Source organism: Prosopis cineraria, unplaced genomic scaffold, assembly GCF_029017545.1.
Source record: "Prosopis cineraria cultivar Desert tree isolate PC_DT_omini unplaced genomic scaffold, ASM2901754v1 PC11, whole genome shotgun sequence".
Taxonomy (NCBI): domain Eukaryota; kingdom Viridiplantae; phylum Streptophyta; class Magnoliopsida; order Fabales; family Fabaceae; genus Prosopis; species Prosopis cineraria.
Genome location: NW_026555342.1, coordinates 10,793,121 through 10,815,925, shown reverse-complemented (window position 1 = coordinate 10,815,925; position 22,805 = coordinate 10,793,121). Strand labels below are relative to the sequence as shown.

The 22,805-nt window shown below is 34.2% G+C and overlaps 3 protein-coding genes across 3 annotated transcripts; 1 reads left to right on the top strand and 2 right to left on the bottom strand.

Moving 5' to 3' along the window:
• The first annotated feature begins 686 nt into the window (after nt 1-686).
• Nucleotides 687-9,289, top strand: LOC129285677 (vacuolar-sorting receptor 1). The gene is made up of 12 exons (XM_054921450.1): nt 687-1,303; nt 2,694-3,386; nt 3,474-3,562; nt 3,656-3,725; nt 3,801-3,884; nt 4,148-4,224; nt 4,337-4,418; nt 7,217-7,299; nt 7,419-7,485; nt 8,145-8,273; nt 8,347-8,456; nt 8,904-9,289. Exons 1-12 carry the CDS (start codon nt 1,006-1,008, stop codon nt 9,000-9,002), a joined length of 1,881 nt encoding a protein of 626 aa, XP_054777425.1. The 5' UTR covers nt 687-1,005; the 3' UTR covers nt 9,003-9,289.
• A 2,198-nt stretch (nt 9,290-11,487) lies between these two features.
• On the bottom strand, nt 11,488-12,990 carry LOC129285148 (transcription factor RSL3). The gene is made up of 5 exons (XM_054920710.1): nt 12,578-12,990; nt 12,219-12,476; nt 12,015-12,080; nt 11,830-11,895; nt 11,488-11,730 (listed from the first exon to the last, which is right to left on the bottom strand). The coding sequence occupies exons 1-5, from the start codon at nt 12,920-12,922 to the stop codon at nt 11,572-11,574; spliced, it is 894 nt and encodes a 297-aa protein (XP_054776685.1). The 5' UTR covers nt 12,923-12,990; the 3' UTR covers nt 11,488-11,571.
• Nucleotides 12,991-15,423: 2,433 nt separating this feature from the next.
• Nucleotides 15,424-19,991, bottom strand: LOC129285147 (uncharacterized). Its single transcript, XM_054920709.1, has 9 exons — nt 19,735-19,991; nt 19,255-19,335; nt 18,864-18,984; nt 18,664-18,758; nt 18,078-18,149; nt 17,089-17,334; nt 16,793-16,901; nt 16,425-16,611; nt 15,424-15,828 (listed from the first exon to the last, which is right to left on the bottom strand). The coding sequence occupies exons 1-9, from the start codon at nt 19,756-19,758 to the stop codon at nt 15,747-15,749; spliced, it is 1,017 nt and encodes a 338-aa protein (XP_054776684.1). The 5' UTR covers nt 19,759-19,991; the 3' UTR covers nt 15,424-15,746.
• Between the last annotated feature and the right edge of the window lie 2,814 nt (nt 19,992-22,805).

Below are 22,805 nucleotides of genomic sequence, written 5' to 3'. Positions count from 1 at the left end.
ACTAACTACTCTTCTATTATTCTTTAATTTAAAAATAACTAACTAATAATTATTTTTATTATTATTATTATAATTAAATATAAAATATATTTGCTTTTTATAAAACCTCTATAAGATTAATATAATTTTATAAAATTTTTAAATTATTTAAAAATTACTTATTTTTTATTCTTAAAACAAATAGATTCTTAAATTTTTTGAAAAAATTACATATATATTCGATACAAAAAATTATTTATTATAAGATTCATTAATAATTGAATTGAGATCATTAACAATACAAATTTTATAATAATTAATTTTTTTGTATGGGATTTGAACATAATTTTTGTTATTTTTTTTAACTATATATAAAAAAAGATGATCATATCAAAAATGATACAGACAAAAGAGTTGAGGGAAAAACAATTATTTTTTAAAAAAAGAAATTGACAGGTCTACAACATAGTTTTTTGTTTTAAAGAATGATCAAATTTTATTAAAACACAAATAAATCGATTACAAATACAAATGCGCAACGAATTTAAGTTTCATGCTCTCATGTCACTATTGATTTTATCGCTTCAGGAACAATAAAAAATTATTATGTTATATTTTATTATATTTTATTTTACTTCAATTTTATTATGAAGCGGACTTGTTTACTGAAATAAAAAAGAAAATGCTAGGATGAAGCATGAAGAGTCCATGCTTCGTTGTTAAGCATAGAGGGCGCCATTTATTCCGTGGACTCATGAAAGAGTCAATAGATCGGTTGCGTTTCCATCTCTAGCAAGTCTCCCTTCCCTTCTCAGACTTATTTCTCACACAACCATTGAACAATAACCAGCAAGTTCCAAGCTTGTTTTTATTTCCGTGAATTTCCGACCAAATTGTAGTGAAGCTAAGAATAAAGGCATGACTATTAACATCTGGGGTTCTTTTTCAAATTGAACTTCTAAGCTAACTATTTGAAAATTCTGGAAATCTCCGTATCTCTTTCTCGTCGTCCTTACAGTGCAGAAAATGAAGCTTCGGAGGTCATCGCTTTCTTTTCTCCTAGGGTTTCTGTTGGTTTCCTTCGTGCCCTTATCAGTGGCGAGATTCGTGGTGGAGAAGAACAGCTTGACGGTTACGTCGCCAGAGAAGATTAAAGGCACACAAGATAGCGCAATTGGAAACTTTGGGATCCCTCAATATGGAGGCAGCATGGCTGGGAACGTCGTGTACCCGAAAGAGAACCATAAAGGGTGTACAGAGTTTGGGGATTCCTTCAAATCAAAGCCTGGAGCTCTTCCGACCATCCTTTTACTCGATCGTGGAAGTAAGATTCTTGTACTTCGACTAATCTGTTGTTTATGTTGAATTTTGGGGTTCAGATGTTTTCGTTTTTTTTTTTAGTTCACTAACTGCTAAAATCGAGCAGTAAGATTCCTTTACTTCTCACTCCGTCGATTTTTCACTTTTTACTAATCTGAAATGGGTAGCATCTGTTGGTTTTAGTTAATTGCATTGATTTAGTTCATGGAGAATATGCCTCTTTTGTCAGTTTGTACTAACATCATAGTATATTTGTGCTTCACGTCTATCTCTTTCAGGTCCATCTATAATTTTCTATTTTTATTAGTTTTGTTCCCTAAGAAGTGTATTCTAGTTACCTTGTATTGATTCGTTGAATCCTATGTTTATATTTGTCTAATTTAAAATAATTTTGAAAAACCATTATTTGCTATTTCAGTTTGTTCTAAATGATTTGATAATCCAAGAAATGACATTAGGGTTTATTTGATAATTACAAAGTTAGCGGTTTGGTTTAGACATGCAACTGAAATGAACATATTTTGGAATCAGGACTAAACCCCACTTCATGATTATGTTTATGGATCAACAGCAATGCGTCTTAGTTCTTACAAATTAGGCCCTTTTAACGTTTCACTGTTCTTCCAGAATAATTCCTTTTTCTTATCTTCTCAACTCCTTTTACACTGCTTCAATTGAAATTTGTAAATGGATTTGTTTCAAGGTCCATTCCAGTTTGCTTACTGGTTGGATCTCCTGGTTGGTTGAGGGCTTTTGGTCTTATTTTGAATGAGATGAATACAATTCTTAATTGGGCTTGAGACTTGGTCATAAGAAACATCTTCTGAGTTCAGGAGGCATACAGATGACCAAAGGAGCTGGAATAAACTCTTACAAATAATGCTGTGACCATCAAATAATTATCACAGAGCAGCTTGATCAATTTGTAAAATAAATTCCTGATACCTCTGATTTGAAGTGCACTTAAATTTAAATTAAATGAGATTTGAGCCTTGAAACCTTCAAATTTATTTATGATGTAATGGCTTTAGCTTGTTCATATTTGACATGGATTCCTGGAAATCATGCTCATAATAACTATTTGAATAGTTCATTTGCTTAAGAATTATAAGCCTTCCAAAATTAATGAAATTACAGTGACTTTACCACAATACGATGATCCAAGTTGGTGATGCTTTCTTTGCAAAATAATAAGTATATGCAGGTCTAATGGATTGTCCCTATGGGCATTTTGCATTAACTTTTTATTGACTTGTTAGATACGGTAATTCATTGTTGCAAGCAATATGCTTGATTCATTTGGAATTCAGGTGGTATGCTATACATATGAGAGCGGCTAAGCTTCAATCTGTTCTATTGGGTGCATTCTTAGAGCTTTTATTTTGTTCTTTCAGATTGCTTCTTTGCTTTGAAGGTCTGGAATGCCCAGAAAGCTGGTGCTTCTGCAGTTATTGTTGCAGATGATGTTGAGGAACCCTTAATAACCATGGATACACCTGAAGAAGATGCAGCATCTGCAAAATACATAGAGCATATAACAATACCATCTGCACTAGTTGAAAAAAGTTTTGGTGAAAAATTGAAGAACGCCATAAGTGGTGGGGATATGGTTAATGTAAATCTTGATTGGAGAGAGGCAGTCCCCCACCCAGATGATCGCGTAGAGTATGAGCTGTGGACTAACAGCAATGATGAGTGTGGAGTTAAATGTGACATGCTGATGGACTTTGTGAAGGATTTTAAGGGAGCAGCACAGATATTAGAGAAAGGTGGTTATACACAGTTTACACCTCATTACATAACTTGGTATTGTCCACAGGCATTTACATTAAGCAAACAGTGCAAATCCCAGTGCATAAATCATGGAAGATATTGTGCTCCTGATCCTGAGCAGGACTTCAGCACAGGTTATGATGGGAAAGATGTGGTTGTTGAAAATTTGAGGCAGCTATGTGTTTTCAAAGTGGCAAAGGAAGCCAAAAAGCCTTGGGTGTGGTGGGACTATGTAACTGATTTTCAAATTAGATGTCCCATGAAGGAGAAAAAATACAACAAGGAATGTGCAGATTCTGTCCTAAGATCACTTGGTGTGTGGACCATCATTGATTACAATCTTTTTCTAGGGTTATGTTATTGATAATGACTTGTTAACTGTGTTTAATTAATGTGTGCAGGTCTTGACATTAAAAAAATTGAAAATTGCATGGGGGATCCAAATGATGATTCTGACAATCCTGTTTTGAAAGAAGAGCAAGATGCTCAAGTATTACTCTTTAGAATTATTATTAGTTTCATTTAATTACATGTATCTGCTCAGTAATTCACAGCTGCTTAATGAGAACTGCTTTTTTTGTAGATTGGGAAGGGATCACGAGGTGATGTGACAATATTGCCAACACTCGTGGTCAATAACCGACAGTATCGAGGTATATCCTGTATGCTGTGCGATCGGTGACAGTCTACTTTCTCAATTCTAAACAGTTTTTTTTTTCTTGTCCCAGGAAAATTGGAGAAAGTTGCGGTTCTAAAGGCCATTTGTTCTGGTTTTGAGGAAACTACTGAACCAGCTGTTTGTTTGAGCAATGGTAAATGTTTACTTCCTTTTCATACTGAGAAATGTGGGGATATTTTTTGTTCCTTGTTAGTTTTGAACCTTTTTCTTCTAAAGTGTTGAATTTTGTTTGTGATTATTGTACTTTAGCTAGTCTATTACACCAAAATAACTCAAGATACTTGGCTAGGATTTGCCACAAGCTTTAAGCTTATATGCCCCTCATCTTTTTCATTACATTCAGATACAGTTCTTTTTATTATACTCTAATGCTGAGTGGCATGCTATTCTTGGCAGATTTGGAAACAAATGAGTGCTTGGATAACAACGGTGGGTGTTGGCAAGACAAAGGAGCCAATATTACTGCATGCAAGGTATTTAACTATTTATATCTGTGATAAAAAAATTTGCGATATACCTAGTGCAATTAAAATTTCTAGAACCTGATTTTCTATTTGTACATATATGCTTATGTTTTTTTAACAGGATACATTCCGTGGGCGAGTATGTGAATGCCCCTTGGTTGATGGTGTGCAGTTCAAAGGAGATGGCTATACTATCTGTGAAGGTTAAATTACTGCAAAATTTACTTTTCTGTTTGTATATATTTCACTAGGATTTAATCTAAATCAGTGCATGATACTTGGACTGGAAGATGAAGAAAAGGGTGAAATAAAAAAAAAATCATACTCCTTCCGTTAAAAAATGTAAAGATTTTTAATTTTTCAAGGTATAATCATTTTCCCTTTTCCAAAAGTGCCCCTATTGAATAAATCATTTTATATTTATTTTAAGGTGAAACACCCTATTAAATAGGGGTAAATATAAAAAGATATGGTTATTTTGAAAACAAGTAACTACTTTATTGGGAAGCTAAATTTTGTTAAAAATCTCTTATATTTTTAAACGAAGGGAGTATTAAAACATTTTTCATCTTTTATTTTTTTACAGAATGGGCAAAATGTCTCATTCTTTTAATAACCAGAGAAGATTTCTACTCTAAATTTTGTCTATTATTTCAAACAAATAGCATGGTTGCAGTATATGTTGGTGAAAGAAATGAATGGTTGCAGTATGGGAGAATGTAGGCCAGAGAAGTTTCAGCCTGTCACCCTTAAAAGGGGCAAGAAAAAGGAAATAACTATAAATATAACCAATGACTCAAAATAGGAAACTATTTAAGGACAATACAGGATTTGACTTCAGCCTTTTAATCAAACAAAAACAAAAAATGTGATTCTTTTGCAGAATCTGCCCACTACGTGCCAAGAATCATGTCTTGTTAACTGGAGAACATAAGGAAATAAATAAAGGCATTATGACCTGAGAATAATCTCATGTTATATGTTTTGGCCAGAAAAAGCACATGTTAATATGTTATACGTGATTTCCAGCAATCTGTTACTGATAATTGCACTATTACTTCCCCCACATGCTCATGCTAGCAGAGTTTCTCTTTTCAGCTATTCAGTACTACTTGAAGGTTAAAAATAAAATAAGATGATGACCCAAACATGAAATTGTGTTTTCTTTCATTTTCTCAATTGAGGTCTGGGAGGCGGGTTTATAACTAAATGTGGTGAACCATGTGAATAACCTGGTGGTTATTGACTTTTGTGGCGATTTATGTCACTTTCATACTGTTAGTATTCCAAAGAACTCAATAATATTATATGAAGTTTGGATGGTTATCCGTTTACTGATTACGAGGTCCTTTAAATATTTAATTGGAAGGATTTATCTGCTATGGCATTGAGCCTCTTGGATTTTTATTATCAGTATGGTACACGTTTCATTGTTACTTGAGTTAGTGAATACTGGGCACTGTTCTGCAAACTTGTTTCTTTATGTTGCTTTTGTGGTGACACTGAAAATCTAAAATATCTTAGATTCTAGTATGATGGTTATTCAGTGATACATGTTTGGACACTCCCTTTCTTGATCTGTTGAAATGTTGCTGCATATTTTGGTGATCTTGTTTTATATTTTCCATGTCCTTGAGTGGATTTATCTTCAATGAATAAATGTCATCTGATAGAGCTCTGTTCTATATTAATTACTTTCAACAGAACTTTAAATGCAAGAAGGAAATAAATGAGGGAAATTTTGAGGTTTTGATATTAAGACTTAAGAACCGAATCAGTGTTATAAAAGAGAAACTCACTGATTTTGGCCAAAACCCTATTCCTTATGAATGAAAATTACAAGAAAAGGAAATAACACAGCAACAAGAACACGGTCTCTCACTGGTGTTTGAGAGACCAGCACTCTCCTCCCTTCTGTTTGACTCACAAAAACATTTTTGAGTGCTAACTAAAACAGCAACAGCAAAATAAAGCAAGCAAAAGGTGACCCTTGTATCTAAACTGAATCTAAGCCACCCTACCATACATCATGACTCAATCCTTAATTTCTGGATCCCAAGGATATTAACTCTGATCCACTGGGTATTTCTTTTCTGCACCCACCTGCCCCCGGATCTCCTCTTGTAAGTCTGACCATATCTCAGGGTTACATCATCATCATACATGATTTTGCATTCTTTCCCACTTAGATATGGAGATTACTTGCTGTGGGTTTGATCATTCTTACATCCAACTTTGTATTTATTGTTGCATTATATTTGTTGAGAAAATGAGGAGAAAAGAAGTTGGGGAGAAATGGAAAGTATCAAACAACATAACCTATTGAAAGACACACCCACTCAGATGGTGTAACCTAATATCTGAAAGGATATATGGATTTCATTTTGTTAATATCCTCTTTCATTTTTTGGGAGGTACTGAAACTAATATTACGGCTTAAGGTTGACGCAAATGGACGTGCTTTTAAAAAAAAAAAAAATTAAACCAGAAGATTTGACGGTAAACACTAAATGGAATATACGGCTGTACAAGACAAACAAGTGCATGTCAAACCAATCACTAACTGTTGCATTGACATGAAACATCTTATTTTGCAAATCTGTTTTCCACACTTGATTGAGTATGGTGGTCCATGATGTGTATGTTTTTTGCCATCAGTTATGTGGGTAATAGATCAGATCCTGAAAATGTAGAATGTCTTTCATTCTTTATTTATCAATGAAGAAAGCCCAGATTGGGATTTTTCTCATTTTCTTATAAATCATCTAGTTATGAAGAATGAAATAGGAGGGATGAGTCAGCCACTAATCAACTGCACAATCCCAAGATTCTAGGAATTAGATGATGACAATAAATTACTATTGGAGCATTGATTCAAGACTCTTAAGAGATAGGAACTGAAAGTCAAGAAAATAAAGATAAGATTAAGCTTTAATTGTTGAGGTAGTGGCCCACAATCTAATTCACACTTCTATTAAGCTAGTTTCTTCTGTGTTTACAGCTAGTGGACCTGGGCGATGCAAGATAAACAATGGAGGTTGTTGGCATGAAGCCCGGAATGGGCATGCATTTTCTGCTTGTTTGGTTAGTACCATTTAAATTTTTGGGCCCATCATGAAATTCGTGATGGTCAAATTTTAATATTTGTGGACCCCATGATGGAAACTGAATAATTGCATAAGCTATTGTTGCTTTGCCTACAGGATAATGGAGAAGTTACATGCCAGTGTCCTGCAGGCTTTAGAGGGGATGGTGTGAAAAATTGTGAAGGTGATAGATGCTGGTGTGTGTGTGTGTATTGTAGTTCAAATTCTTGCAGTAAATTTTGGTATTCAAAACGTTGAGGAAAATTCAGCATGCCATGAGTAGATTCCCATATCTTGTTCTGATATTATTAATGAAGTGTAACAGGATAATCCATGAGTGTCTTCTATGTGTACAAGATGGAGCAATATTGGGATTTGTGCTTACAGTTTTATCCTTTTTTTTTTCTTGGCCCATTGATACTTGACTCTGAACACCTGGGTCTAAATTGAGTTACTCCCTATTCTCTCTACCTTTCGTAGTCTCCCCTATGTTAAATTTGCTAGTTAGAATTTGATGCTGAACCCATTCAATTGACATGAGATAATGGAAGTCAATTAATGTGGGCCACGTTGCAGTATTGTGCCTGGACAGTATGCAATGTAGGCTCCTATGTAAAGTGTGCTTCTATAATTTGACACTTGGGCAACTTTCTCAACTATGTCTTTTTGCGCCACTCGTGAAATGATTATGGATAGTCCATTCTTTGGGTTTGGACAAGCATTGTGAACCTTATTGTGTCGTTTATTGATTAATGAGAAATGTGAGCTGAGGACCTAGGGAGTTATTTGCAGATAACTAAACGATGAATGTCCGAAGTTGATCTCTCTCTTCCTTCCTTGCAGACATTGATGAATGCAAAGAGAAGAAAGCTTGTCAGTGCCCTGAATGTAACTGCAAGAATACCTGGGGCAGCTATGAATGCACTTGTAATGGGGATCTACTGTACATCAGGGACCATGATACCTGCATAAGTGAGTCCATCAAACTCGACACATTCATTTGAGTAATGCTTTGTTTTTACATTCCCTGTTGGGTAATCTGCAGGTAAAACAGCTAGTCAGGGGAGATCTGCTTGGGCTGCTTTTTGGGTCATTTTAATTGGCTTGGCCATGGCTGCTGGTGGAGCATATCTAGTTTACAAATACAGAATAAGGGTAAGCTTTTTGCGTTCCCTTAGTTCAGTGATGTTATTAAATACTCTATTTATTGCTAAATTCCTATTGCATGGTGGGCTGTTGAGTCTGGCACTCGAAAGAAGAAAAATGGAATTTGCAAATTTTGATCTCATTCCCATGGAAAGTTAAATATGTGATTAAAATGGCCATTTTAATAACGAAATTATCCGTTGTTTTTGAATTTGCGCATTAAAGTTTGAGCTTGAAATGCCAGAAATTGTCAAGAATTTGAACACACTGCATGAATGTTAAATGAGACAGAATTTGAATCATGGGAAGACACTGATTTTATAGTCAACAAAGGGGGGATCAAACTGTAATTTTACCTTTATTTTTGGCTTGTGTAGAGGGTGACATTTCCTCCATTTATTACTTCATCATGTTTGATTGTGTGCAAATCTGATGGTATTATGGTGGATTTTGCAGTCATACATGGATTCTGAAATCAGAGCTATCATGGCACAGTATATGCCGTTGGACAGCCAAGGAGAAGTTCACAGTCATGTCAATGATGAAAGAGCATGACGAACGAAACACTGATATTTCTCTCTTGAGATCCTATCTCATGACACGCAGCATATACATGAATGTATCTTATCTTCTGCTCTTTGTAGCCCTTCACAATTCTCGGGATTGAATTTGTTGGCTGTATCATATGCTCAATAAATTACGAATGAGAAAGTTGTCCTGCGAGATTTCTTTTTCTTTTTCGTTAGAGATGTAGGATTTTAGTACAGGCTTAAAGTTGATGTCCAGATGATGTATATTGATTTGTGGAGTGACTCCTCATTTAGTGGTAATTTGCAGATCCATATCACATGAGCGCAATGTCTATACTGCTGCTACTAAAGAAATTAGCATTCACCGCCCGTGCGATGCACGGGTGCAATAAATTTTTCACAACCAACAACTCTTGTATAATAAATTTGGAGAAATTAATACATGAAACATTAATATCTAATGAGATGCTGAAGAATAATAACATTACACTATAGTTATCTTCAAGACGAATTTTTGTCTTTCTTCCCTCACTACTACTATCCCCCAATAATATTTTCAAACCTCTAATTGATTTCACTCTTGACAAACATAAAGTTGAACATGCATAAAAATTGGCCTCGTCAAGTATAATCCAACATATTTTAATGATTGACTTTGATTTTTATTAATAGTCATTGCAAAGGAGAGTGTGATGGGGAATTGTCTTCTCTGCATACGAAACGGCCACCTACTTTTTGAAGGATTCATGTCTATTCTATGGATTAACATTTTTTGATCACACTTTGATCCATTCAATGTTATAGCTTCAATAACTTATTTTTCAAGTCTTATAATTGTAAGTCGAGTTCTATTGCATAGACCAACAGCTTGATCAATGTTCCTCAAAAGCATGATTGGTGCCCCGACTTTCAACACAAGTTTGTGTGGAGGTAGTCCAGAGCTGTTTATTGTGTTCAAAAATCCTGTGATGTAGAGATTTTCAAATAAATCTGCATCTTGAATTGATTTGAAAAGAGTCTAAACTATAGTATTCAATAGAATCTCCTGATAGTAATGAGCACATATAATCATTGATTTTATTGAGAGTTTATTAAAAAACTAAACTAAACTACGGAGGTGCCATCAATAAACTAAACTACGGAGACACCTCATCTTCATGAGTGCCGATTTTTAACAGTTGAAAATTAACATTATTAGCCGACTATCAAGATTTGATTGGACTTGACTTCATGTTTGCTCAAGTTTCTTTAAGTAAGCTGCTTCATTTGATATTTCATAGTGTTTTTATTTATTTATTTTGGGTTTTTTTTATTATGTATAAGTGTTTTTTTATTAAAAATAATTATATTTGAAACACGATCAAATATTAAATATGAGTATGTCTTTTAACAAAAACTTAAATTTTAATATATTATGAAAAATTAATTCTTTTTATTAAATTCAAGTCTCGTGGAATTTTTTTTACATATAAAAAAGGGTCATTGCTCTAGTAATTTTCCGTGAACGCAATTAAAGTTTTCCTTTAAAACTAGAATCATAACCATTGTCTTGAACGGATAAATATTTACAGTAAATCGTAACTTATAATGACTATTTCTTGTCCTTTTGTTATCTTAATTTGATGCCTTAATATAATTTTTTCAAATATAAACTTTCTCACTCCACTGAGTTGACAAGCTCAACCAAGCATTATAGTATTGATAATTAATAATTCGTATTTTTATATAAAGTGATTTATAAAAAAAGTATTAATTTTTTAAAAAGGTGACTTACATATACTTAATAAAAAAATATGAGATATTTTTAATTAAATCTCATCTTCTATTAAAGTTGTTAACTGCTTTCAAACTAACATCACTTTTTCATATTTTTTATATTTAATAAAATGTTTTATTTTAAAATAAATATAAAGCAATTCATTTATTATGGTTAGTTTAAAAAAATATTAATTACATTTTAAAATACTGAAAGCATTCTATATTTTAAATATTCAATTCTTCAAAAAATATTTTATATTCTTGAATAAGACGAGTACAAATTTATCAGCCCATATGAATCTCATGAATGTGGTTAATAATACGAGTGGAAGCTCCTCAGTGTGTATTTTGTGCCACGTTCTCAACCAATTCATGTTGGATTTATATATATACGGAGGGTGTACAAAATATTACGCTGGACATTTTGAATCCATCATTTATTCTGTGTTTATTTGTTAGTGAGCTAGCAAAGCCTCATTGGCTATGTTGTAACGGATACATGTTTATATATATATATATATATATATATAAATGAGGCTCAAGGAAAACAGCTTGAGCTCGTTCCAAATCTTCAGGACTCTTTCCAAACCCCTTTCCCAATGGGAACATCAAGTCTATTTTAATTCACATACACTTGGTTAGCACATAAAGATGGCTAATATATTATAAATGAATAATTCAATTGATGTCTAGTCTATATATAACTTAACATTTTTAATAAGCCTAACTAGTTATAAACCATGAATAATATGACTTATTCCTCGGACTCTATGCAGCATAGAGAACCTATCCTAGTTATTTGATAAACAAAATGAAAATGAATGCAGCAAAAAACATCATGACATAATGTCCTTGGGAAAAGAAAAAATGGTGCATCCTGTTCCTATTGCCTTTCTTTGAGGTTGTTTGGTTGGGGTGATATTGAGGTCTAATCCAATATGCAATCCGTTGTAAGCAATAGGAGCATACATCCACAAGTCATCAGAGCTTAAAAGCTGTTAATTTGAGATCACAATATGAGAGGGAAAAAACAATTAAATTGAGAATCATCTCTCCAAAAAGGTTTTAGATGATGAAGTAACTTAGGTTGTTACCTTAATTTGAAGTTGTAGAAATTTCACATATTGGACAGCTTCCTCAAGCATTGTGCTGATATCCACCTGCATATTTTCCAAGTTCATCCAGCTTCAGAATTTAAGCATCTTAACCAATTGTTTAATACTAGTTTAAATTCACAGAATGTTAGGCATATTTTTGTGTCTCATCCACTCGAAAGTACCTTTGTTCCATTAGGGACAAGGTTTTGTAAGATTCTCAACCTTTCATTTATTCTCTCTCTTCTTCTCTGCATAAAAGAAGAGATATACATATCAAGTTAGTCATGCATAAGAACACAAGTATGTCAAATGTATTTTTTCAGCAACACTTGACATCTGAATGTACATGATAAGCCAAGACGACTAATGAATTGCAGGAGGCTTACTCTTGCGCTCGCGCACTGAGGATCAGTGGCATGACCTCTATCAGATCTTGATTTTCGATTTGGCTTGAGATCTATATTGTTTTTAGGGCTTATGTCATCTTCCTCAGAAGTATTGGAGTTATCATCTGATGAGCTATATCTGCTAGAGTTCTTCCCCTGAAGGCCTTCGTTGCTTCTATTTCTATTATCCTCTTCCTTGTTGCTTGTTGAACACTTTAAATTCTCCCTGGGCTTAACACTCCTCTTGTCCTTTGGGATCTAAAACACCAAGTCATGATGACAATCCCATAAATCAGCTGAAGAATATAGTCTACAGGCTAAATAAAATGCATACTGATATGAAAAAAGGGCTAATATACCTCAGTTGAGTTCCTTGATCTCTTTCCAGAGTTCTCCATGGAGCTGCTTTTATCATCCTCTTGTACTGGCTCAGAAGCTTGTACTTCACAATCCATGGACATGGAACCAAAGTTAATAGTAGGATCAGCAACATTTGAAGGGAAATAGAAGCTTTCGTCACCAGTACTGATGCCTATAGGCCAAAATGCAGAAGATGATTGAAATCCAAAGTTGGCATTCCTATGGAGATCATCTGGGACTGAACAGTTTTCAAGAAACTGGGTCATGAACTCAGCTTCCTGGGCAGTGTAAAACCCACTAAGAGAGCTCCATTCTTCAGAGATTATGTCACTAGCAGGCTCCATTATTTTTCTTTCCAAGCATTTCAGATAGAAGGGTCTTTCATTTTTTTTTCCAGTGTTGTTTGTGGAGAAGTTGGGGTTTTGTTTGAATGCTTGGAAGGAGAAGTAAGATGAATACTCTCTATTTATACCCAAAGAAAGTGTGAATTCATATAACAGAGTATATGTGGACTTGGAATTGCCAATAATGGGGATTTGATTTGACGAAGTGGTGATTCCCTCATGAAATGAATTTGCACTATAAGTTGAGGAACCAGACCCACTTCAAGGACTTGTCATGCATCATAATATTCTGCCAAAAGATTCCCCTCCAAGTATGTTAAGGTATTCCATTCTCCTACCATTTACTTACTAATATATCATATGGTCTCATTCATTGTATGAAATTTGAGAAACAAGTCATACTATTCATGACTTACAAATATTACACTTGTCAAAGTTATTAGAGTTTTTATAATATTATATATCCACATAGATAGTTGCACTTGAGTCATGCATGCATATATATCATACCAGACACTAGCATCTTCTGTCTGGATTGTTGTACCCACCACAACTATGTTAAACTGAAAGCTACCCCTTTATTTCAGAATAACCACATATATTATACTTCTTTCACACATTAGTTGGATTCTTCCCAGTTCACCAGTTTCAATATATTAGTCCATTGTATTCCTTTATGTTAATATGTGATTATTACTAACTACAGTATCACCCCTTGTGCACGTGTAGTTGCAATTTTGCATGCAGTTCAAACTAAGCGTTGGACTATTCATTCAGACTTGGGTGCAAGTGCAAGAAGACATTACACATCAAAGTTGTCTCCTGGTTTGAAACTGGCTTCTCCAAGTTAAAGTAAGCCTACTGACTTTAACTTTTGAATAATAGAACTAGAATCTTCTCTACTTTGATCCTGTACAAATCACCTTTTGGATGGGCAATAATCTTGTAAGTAAATTTTCATTACAACAAACGAAGAACAGAGGAAAGCGGTTTACGTGTATGATGATTGCACATGTTCATTGTTTGTCCTTTTTGCCACCTAATTTGCATTCCCTACCAGAATATATATTTCTGCAGGGTTTGCACCAAAAAAAAAAGGAAAAAAAAAAGATAGATATGCATTCAATTGATTTCTTATTTTATTTTAAGCCACTCAGGATGCACGCAGGACTGCAAAAGGCATATTTGTTGAATATCAAGAAAGAGCTGGCGTTTGGTTTTTCATATCCCACAGTTTTCTAATTTTTTTTAGATTAAATTATATTTAAAATGTTGGAATTATTTAGTATGAGCAAGAGATTCAAAGCAAATAGAAGTGAGCTAATATGATCTTATATTTAAATAACATATAAATGTTTAATGCACAATAGTTGCATAGAATGAAAAGGATTCAAGATTGTTCATTAACCTACCTTAAATTTATTTATGCCACTTAGACCCTACACACTCAGTCATACGAACACACTGATTATAGGTTAATTAGGTCGTAATCTCGTAATTATATTTTTTTGGACCAGATGCTGTTGGTTTAAACTATGAATAAAAAGGAAGTTTATTATTATTTATGAACTAGAGATTGGTTGATAGTGAAGAAGAAAAGGTGCATCAATCAAAATGGGGATAGTCAATTGTGATATTAATAGCACAGAAATTAAAGAAAGCGATAAACACAGATGTGCCGTCCACTGTTTGTAAACCAGCTTCTCAAACTAAATCAATTCTAATTTAATCAAACAACAAATTAAAACAATTTTGCTTACATGGCCTTTATTCATGTCACTTCTATATTTAATTATTATATGCTACAATATTTTCTGAGTTATATTTAACATTTTACACGTAATCGAATCCATATTGGTACACTATATAAACAAATATATTAGCTTAAGGCATGTTCTTAACTCTTATTTTTCACATTTTCTTTGTACATCATTGCACTTAAGAAAACTTAATGCTAATTAAAATCTATAATAAGGTAACAACTTCATTAACTAATGGTGCCGTGGGATTTGACTTTGGGAGCTCCCAAAATGCTGAGTTTCATAAGGATTGACTTTTGATTAATTTGTCAGCACAATCATACACTACACTAATTGATAATTTCAGCTTAATAAAACCCACATGTCAAAGAGGGTTCAGTCCAAATAATTGAACTTGGACATCAGATTTAAATCCGATGAGCTTCTTTTTTTGTCATATCTCTTTCAGTTGGACTTTCAAGTTAACTATAAGGAAGTCCATCACAATTGACAACCTGAATAGTCAAGTTTGTGTGGGGATTTTTTTAAAAAAAGTTTACGTATATGTATGCATTGCATATATACGGTAAACATATACTAATCTCTCGCTTCACTCTGAAAGGAAGGAAAACAAACAAATCTTATCCAAGATGGCCTAAGGGTTTAGAGTGTCGAAACTTTCATGCATTTGATTTGAATGAACAAATTACAGATAATTCTGTCGAAGGTATTAATGTAGGAGTTATAGTTGAAGACTTGAAGTGATCTGGGCAAATCGGTGGTGCAACTACATAGATTCAAGATAATTACAGAGCAAGCCGATAAAGAAAACGTGTGTAAACCCCATATTCCAATTCCACCCCAAACGAACGGAGGGCAAAGAACATAGATGCCTGTGAAGGAATTTAACGCAACACATTACTGTCATCACCATTCAAATGAAACTTATCTTCCATGCACTTATATATTTTTAACGAAACAGCAACTGGTCCGAACAATGGAGCCAAAAAGGTAAGAAGCGAGAGCACCGGTAACCAGCAATACTGAAACTTAACATCTCTCTAGACTTTCTGTGCGTCAAACCATCACACATCATCAGGAACCTCTTCACCAGGACCTCGTTGCACTAGTCTGTAATACAATATACCCATGGTTGCCATGCACGCCCTGCAAATAACCATAAAAACTTCATCATTACAAGACCGGCAGTCTATTGCACCACTATAGTTGTGTATCTGAGTTTTTAACTGGGATCCTCTAAACTTATTAAACAAGCTATCATTTTCAATTTTGAAGAAATATAGAGACAATTTTGAGATCTAGCATTTGATTCGTAGATCCTACTGGTGTTGCTAAACTTGTGTCTCACTTTTCTTACAATAATGATAATGAAATTAGAGCATGACTATCTTGTGCCACAATAGCATTCATGTTCCTCTGGGAGCAAGAAAAGAATGGTGTCCATGAAATCATCTCGAGGAATGTAGATTTAAGAATAATTGGACGTGAATTCAACCCTTAAGCTGTTGTGATCCCCATCAAGCTTGGAATACATGCAATTTATAGAAATTAAATGACATCTCACTTACTCACTACCTTCTTACTAGTACTAAAGTATTTTACCATTAGTCATTTTATATGTGATGCTGAAGTAAATCTCAATTCACAGAAATCTCAGACCTTTTGTTTTTCATCTTTTTAGTTTCTCCAAGACACAGTTTAATAGGAAAGAAAATGTAGAGGATAAGAAGCGAGAGATTTACATAATTGCAATCATGAGAAGGATTTTTCTTGGGTCCATCCTTGATGATTTTTGATGACGTGTACGGCCTTCTGAGGCTTCGTTTCCGTTTGATGCATCCTTTCTTGGAGGTGCAGTAACTGGTAGAGTAGGCAATGAACTAGACCAGAAAGGAAGCAATGCTCTAAGAAACTTATGGCGGAAGGAACCTATACATTTGAAATGATGAAAGCTATAATTAGCCAAGTGCCCATCATGAGAGCAGACGAAACTATATCTAATCAGAAGGTTTAGTTTCTAATCACATTAAATGGAGGCTAGAAACAGAATGCATAAATATCTTGACTAAATATTGAACATTTTCATCAACTTTCATAAAGAATATATCACCTCTTCTTGTATACTTTTTATGATCCCCGTCTTCATCATCAGCATAATATGAAATTTCAGAATTTTGCCGGTCAGCATGGAGAGAACTCTTCCTAGTGGTAGCACCAGGCTGCATTATTTGCAAAAATGAGGGGGAAAATATGTAATATGCATGTTTGAAACAGCACAAGATTCACAATGGAACAAAACGAGCAAAAATTTGGATATACTCATCACAACGGCAGGTAAATGCAAACAAGATAAGTGCACCAAAACTACTTGATTTTAAATGCAATTTCTGAGTAAAATTCTCTTACAAGAGCAGGACTCGATGTTTTGATGAGATTTCCTGCTGAATTAGGACTGTCTATTTCCACAATATCTGACACAGAAAGTTTAGGTCTTGTTCCAACTGGAGGTGAATATCCTTCAACTGAGTCTGATATTTCATTATTTTCCTTATTGATCAATGGATCTGAAGCAAATGCTGGAGGAGGACTGCGAGATTCTGTGACTGGCAATGACACTGGATGATTTCCAAAAAGACTCTTTTCCAAACCAGTCTATAAGAAGCAGACACAAAAATATTCAATATATTTTGCTTATACAATGAAAATGAGAGACACATAAAGAAATTTGGATGCAGAGAGAATGACCCGCTACTTTATCACAGGGAGAAAAAACAACTACATAAATTCAAAGTTGCATCACTGAATTGAAAATTCAAGGGTGGTTTTTTTTCTTTTTTCCTTTTGGGGGGGGGGCATAATTTATTTTCGCAATCATGGATCAGTGTTACTTACAACACTGAGCATTCCCAATTACATATAAACGAATAAGGACTTTGAATGAACATCCAAGATGGTATATCATGGCGTCTACCCTGAGGTGGCCCAAGAGATTACTTACCAAATGAGATAAGCATGGAGGTAAAACTAGTAACATCCTAGTTTTCATATAAATTATAAAGGAGAGAACAGCATAAATTATAGTGAGTGGTTTATTGCTAGTGAAAAATTATGCTGGCATTCCATATTATGTTACTTCATAGATCAAAAGTTTAATCCCAGATTTATCCACCCCAAACCCAATATATATCACCTTTTTGGGGATTTCAGGCTAGTCATTTTCTAATCTTCTACCCTTCCTTCAAATTCCCAACTCATTTTGTATCTATAGCCATAATAAAACCACAAAGTAAGCATCCCCTGTTCGTGCAACAAGGTTCAAACCCAGTATTATCCCCCCCCCCAATTAAAGAATCAGAAACTGACTCCTCCAAACAGTATGCATTTAATTTACATACCTGCACAATAGCTTCCTTCAACTTTGAATGAAGACGAGATCCAGAATCTTTGATGCTTTTGGGAGGCCATATCTGCATGCAACATATAAAATTTCATTTGTAATGACCAGGAAACAGCCAAAAGGTGCCAGAAGAGACTTCTAAAAGTTGGAAATACATGCAAAATCAAAGTTACAAGTGAATATAACACGTCATTTGTAATTTGTAGCTAACAAAGTGCTAATTTTTCAAATACAGCACACTTATATTTAATTGTGCACTTTCTTTCTATTCTATTGATAGAACTGTTTGTCTTGACGCTTCATATTATGGATAGAACTATTTGGTTTGGTTTGGTTTATCAAAAAAGACAAAGGAAAAAATGATGATGAATAAGAAGAAGAACTATTTGATCTGGCAAGTTACCATTAGTCTTCCCTTCCTTTACCCTGTTTATACATGTTTTAGGTTCTGACCAGAACCTTTTTTTTTTTTTTTTGGTTGGGGGCGGGGGACAAGCTAACTTTCAGGCAAGGGTAGACACACTATTTCCTACCAGAAATCAAAGTTATTCCTGAAACAGAAATCATTTTAAGGTAAATCTTACCGCAGTGGAACAAGAGGGGCACACAAATCCAGCTGGGGCAGTATGCGGAGGAAAGCTCTTGATATGTGAGAGCAAACAATTTGTGTGTATAACATCTATAGAAATTTTAAGTCCATATTACATAATTCAGTCTGTGTTCCAGAGGATTTCTGTAGAAGATATATATTTATGTGCACATGTATAAAAGCAGAACAACATACGCAAGCAACCCAGCCGAGTTGTTTGAGATTCTGTCCCCTCTTCTAGAACAGCTTGACATTGGCAACATTTAGGGGGCCAATCATACTCGCCATCTATAACCCATTCAGAGTAAGTCCGAACCTAAGAATAACGACACAAACAAAGTTCAAGCTCAGATTGTGCCTCCATAAACTTATACGTCCTCTTCCTTCTTAAATTAGTCCCCGAGAAAACATTAAGAAAAGAATAAAATTGAAGTCTAAGTCCACAACATAAAGAACAAAACCTTGATAATATAAATGCGTGAACAAAGTTCAACCAAATCAAAAGGGGGCGATCATTAGAAGGAAGAGAATCCGGCCAGGCCATCTTAGCAATAATTATAAAACAATTTGAGCAACACAAACTTACCACGCAGATTTGGTGCTCCGGGAAACAAATACATTCTCCGCAAACAGGAACTTTGTGCACGAAGCAATACAACTTAGTGGCCTATACGCCAAAGAAAACCCAATTCATAAGTCAATACTTCGTATGCAAATTCAATTGACTGGCGCACGTAGAGAATACAAAACCAGCTTTGGCCAAAAGGCCTCACAATAAAGACGAGATAGAAGGTGACCGTATTCCCCGAAGCTAGAAACCAAATTCACAACAACGATATGCTCAGACAGATTACTGCTAAGTTCAAATCCAATAATCAGCTTATGCTTGCGTTTCAAACACTTAATTGCATGAAACTAATGCGTAAGCTTATAGATCACACATGATCCCAAGTTACCATGCCAATCCGATCTATCTATCGGTTTATAAATAAACCTTAATTGCCCAACCGTATTCACAGTGAAATCACCGAGAAAGCATTGCGGCGTGATAGAGAAACAGGCGAACCTTTCGACACTTGCAGACCACCATTGCATTGATAGCTAAAATCTGATGAGATTAAAACAAGAGAACTTCACAATGATTCAGCTAGGTTTGAAGGTCATTTTCTGGGAATTACAGCGAAGTGCGAGATCGAATAAGCTAATTAGAGGAACCAGAAAAACACTCTAGATATTTTTTCAAATGTTTTTTTTTTTTTTCACTGGTATTGCAAGTTCATACTTCTCTCGCTGAGCTCACTGCGAAGAACTCCGTTCTTCGGCCGTCGAGATCCGTTTCGTTTTTTTTTTTTCAAAAATTTCATAAACGGATACAGAAAAGATGTTTAAAAAAGCTTTGGGCCGGGTTATAAATCGGGCCCAATTATCGATATACAACGAGATTGCAGCCGTGGCCATAATTTTGAGATAGTCATATTTTTATCGTTCTATGAATAAAGGAGGAAACCGTTAGAATTTAAAGTGGGCGATCATGTTTTCTTGAAGGTCACCCCCATGACAAGCATTGAGAGATCAATTCAAGCTAAAAAGTTGACTCCACGTTTTGTTGGTCCTTTTGAAATCCTAAAACGAATTAGGACACTTGCTTATTGAATTGCACTACCATCAAACTAAGCCTAAGAGAATAGTCGATGTAAAAGAGAAGTAGTTGAGGAATAAGACCATTCAATCATCATAAAATGACTCCCGAAGATGCTACGTGGGAAACTGAAGAGAAAATGAGGCAATTATACTACCAACTGTTTCCATGAGGTATGTTTTAAGCAATTATATGAATTTTGGGAAAAAAATTCTCAAAAAGGGAGGAAAATTGTAACATTCTCAATTTTAAATCCAGTTAATTAAGCTTAAATAGGCTAATTAAGTGTATTAGTAAGATGTGTGGCTAGAATGGCCTAACAGCCGTGTTTGGTCTCAATTTCAATTCTAAACGCAGCTTCAAAGGAGAATCGGATCACCTAAGAATGGAAGAGGAAGAAATTTTGATAAAAGTGATTCTATGCCACACACCGCGGCTTGTGGATGAGCTACGCCTGTGAGAGGCTCTCTGTTAGATTTTTGCTGTACTAAGTCGTGAAACTGAAGCAAAAGAGAAGATAAAACAAAAGGGACTAAGAGGAGACGAAAGAGCTAAGCTAAGGCGTGAAGAGACCGACTTATAGGAGTAATTTGAAGCTTATAAACACCAAAAGTAAGTTTTTTTATTTAAATTTTTCTCTCTTTTTCCATTTTCTTAATGGTAGAAGTTAGAGTTTGATTAATAATGGTGATTTTTAATTCATAAAGGCTATGGGTTCGAATCCATTAACTTAAATAGAGTTAATGGAAGTAGATTGAGCTAAGTAAACTCAGTACTTATGGTTTTATGATGATTGATAGTTGGAGGATATTAAATGTATGAAATTCTCATAAATATGGTGGTTAGGAATAAGGTGGTTTCATTAATGATCGTTTAAGAGCTCAATGTTGAGTATTAAAAAATCTTGAGTATTAAGAAATGTTGAAATATTAGTAAAAATAGCTCAAATATGGATATTGATGTTTTGCATGATAAATGATTATAGAGTAACTACCTTTGACACCATTCAAACTTCTTAGAAGCTTTGTGAGTGAGAAATTAAGGGGTCAAACCTTTAATCTCTCAAAGGTTTAAGGTAACTAAAAGAATTCTATCTTATGCTTTTGTGTGTTTATTAGTTTATCGATTTATGATTGATCATTGAAATGTATAAATTAAAATGAAATGCAAGTGTGGCTTGATTTGTTAGAAAATTTACTAGATTAATTTTGTGAGTTTTATGCCTTGTGATGTGAAATTTTTTGATAACAATATCGGTGAATTCTTGTATTATGAAATGGGAGTTCTATGAATTTGTGATTGAGAAGTAACATAAATTTTTATTTATGAGGAGTTAAATGATATTTTAAATAGTGGAGTTCAATCATTTTATGGGCGTGAGATATAATGATTGTGAAATTGGAGTTCGATGACTTAGTTGGTTTGGAATTTCATAAAAATGTGTTTAAGAAGTTTAATGATTTGTGAAATGATAAAGTCCAATAAAACTGATTACGTGAAATTCTATAAATTGTATAAAGTGTGAATTATTGCATAAATATGCATTGCATAATTTTGAAAAACGAGAATTCTCCTAGGAAAAGGAGTATATGATAAAATTCATGTGGTAAGGCCTTATCTGTGTGATGGTTTACTTGGATTAGTTATATCCATATTGTCCCACTTGTTCAATAAGGGACTATCCCACTAATTCAACGAAGGACTTGAACTTAGCTAGCTATCCACTAGTTCAATTAGAGACTAGTTTAGAGTGTATGACATCCCTTAGTGTGAGAAATGGGAGAAACAGTGTTCCATAAGTGAGTTGAGTGCACTTTGACCCGGTGATCTCCTTACAAGTGTTTATGTTAGAAAAGTCATGAAATATGGACTATCCCATTATTTTATAGCCCACGATTTTATATCAAAGGAATAAGGAGGGTATAAGAGAGTATGATCATGCATATAATGAGTAAAGAGCATATAGTTATTTATGTTGTGACTCTGATAATAATAGTCATGAATTGAGTGATAATTACTCTTGAATATGTGTGATTGTATTGTATGACAAACTTTCTAAGATGTGAAGATTGTTGAAAAATTTTATTTCCTAAATATGTACTATTATACTTGGAAGTGTGAACATAGATTCTCACATGGTTTAAAGTATTGATATTATTTACCACTTACATTTTAAATTGATTGACATACATAAGTATGGGTTAGTCAGACCCTGATTACTGAATGGTTGTATTCATCCCATTATCTTTAATGTTACAAGGAATAGCTCAAAAGGTGTGGATAGAGGAAAACACCTAGAAGCTTAGGAGCGAGATCCTATTATAGTAGGCCTCTTTATTTTGAGAATTTATATGTGTATGACAATTTCAATTGCCAAATTAGGAATTCTCATTTGATCCTCACTTACATTATGTGAATTGTAAGTTGTAAGTATATTTTGGGTCCTAGGAAGTAAGCTAATGATATATGTTATTTGCTATAGGGCTAAAGTACTAATA

Coding starts and splice junctions, on each gene's coding strand:
- LOC129285677 (XM_054921450.1), top strand. CDS start 1,006: ATGAAGCTTCGGAGGTCATCGCTTTCTTTTCTCCTAGGGTTTCTGTTG. Junction 7,486..8,144: donor TGGTGTGAAAAATTGTGAAG/GTGATAGATGCT, acceptor CCTTCCTTGCAG/ACATTGATGAATGCAAAGAG. Junction 8,274..8,346: donor GGACCATGATACCTGCATAA/GTGAGTCCATCA, acceptor GGTAATCTGCAG/GTAAAACAGCTAGTCAGGGG.
- LOC129285148 (XM_054920710.1), bottom strand. CDS start 12,922: ATGGAGCCTGCTAGTGACATAATCTCTGAAGAATGGAGCTCTCTTAGT. Junction 12,477..12,577: donor GATCAAGGAACTCAACTGAG/GTATATTAGCCC, acceptor TTGGTGTTTTAG/ATCCCAAAGGACAAGAGGAG. Junction 12,081..12,218: donor CTCAGTGCGCGAGCGCAAGA/GTAAGCCTCCTG, acceptor TCTTTTATGCAG/AGAAGAAGAGAGAGAATAAA.
- LOC129285147 (XM_054920709.1), bottom strand. CDS start 19,758: ATGGTGGTCTGCAAGTGTCGAAAG. Junction 18,759..18,863: donor AACTCGGCTGGGTTGCTTGC/GTATGTTGTTCT, acceptor AAATTTCTATAG/ATGTTATACACACAAATTGT. Junction 18,150..18,663: donor GCCCCTCTTGTTCCACTGCG/GTAAGATTTACC, acceptor TGTTGCATGCAG/ATATGGCCTCCCAAAAGCAT.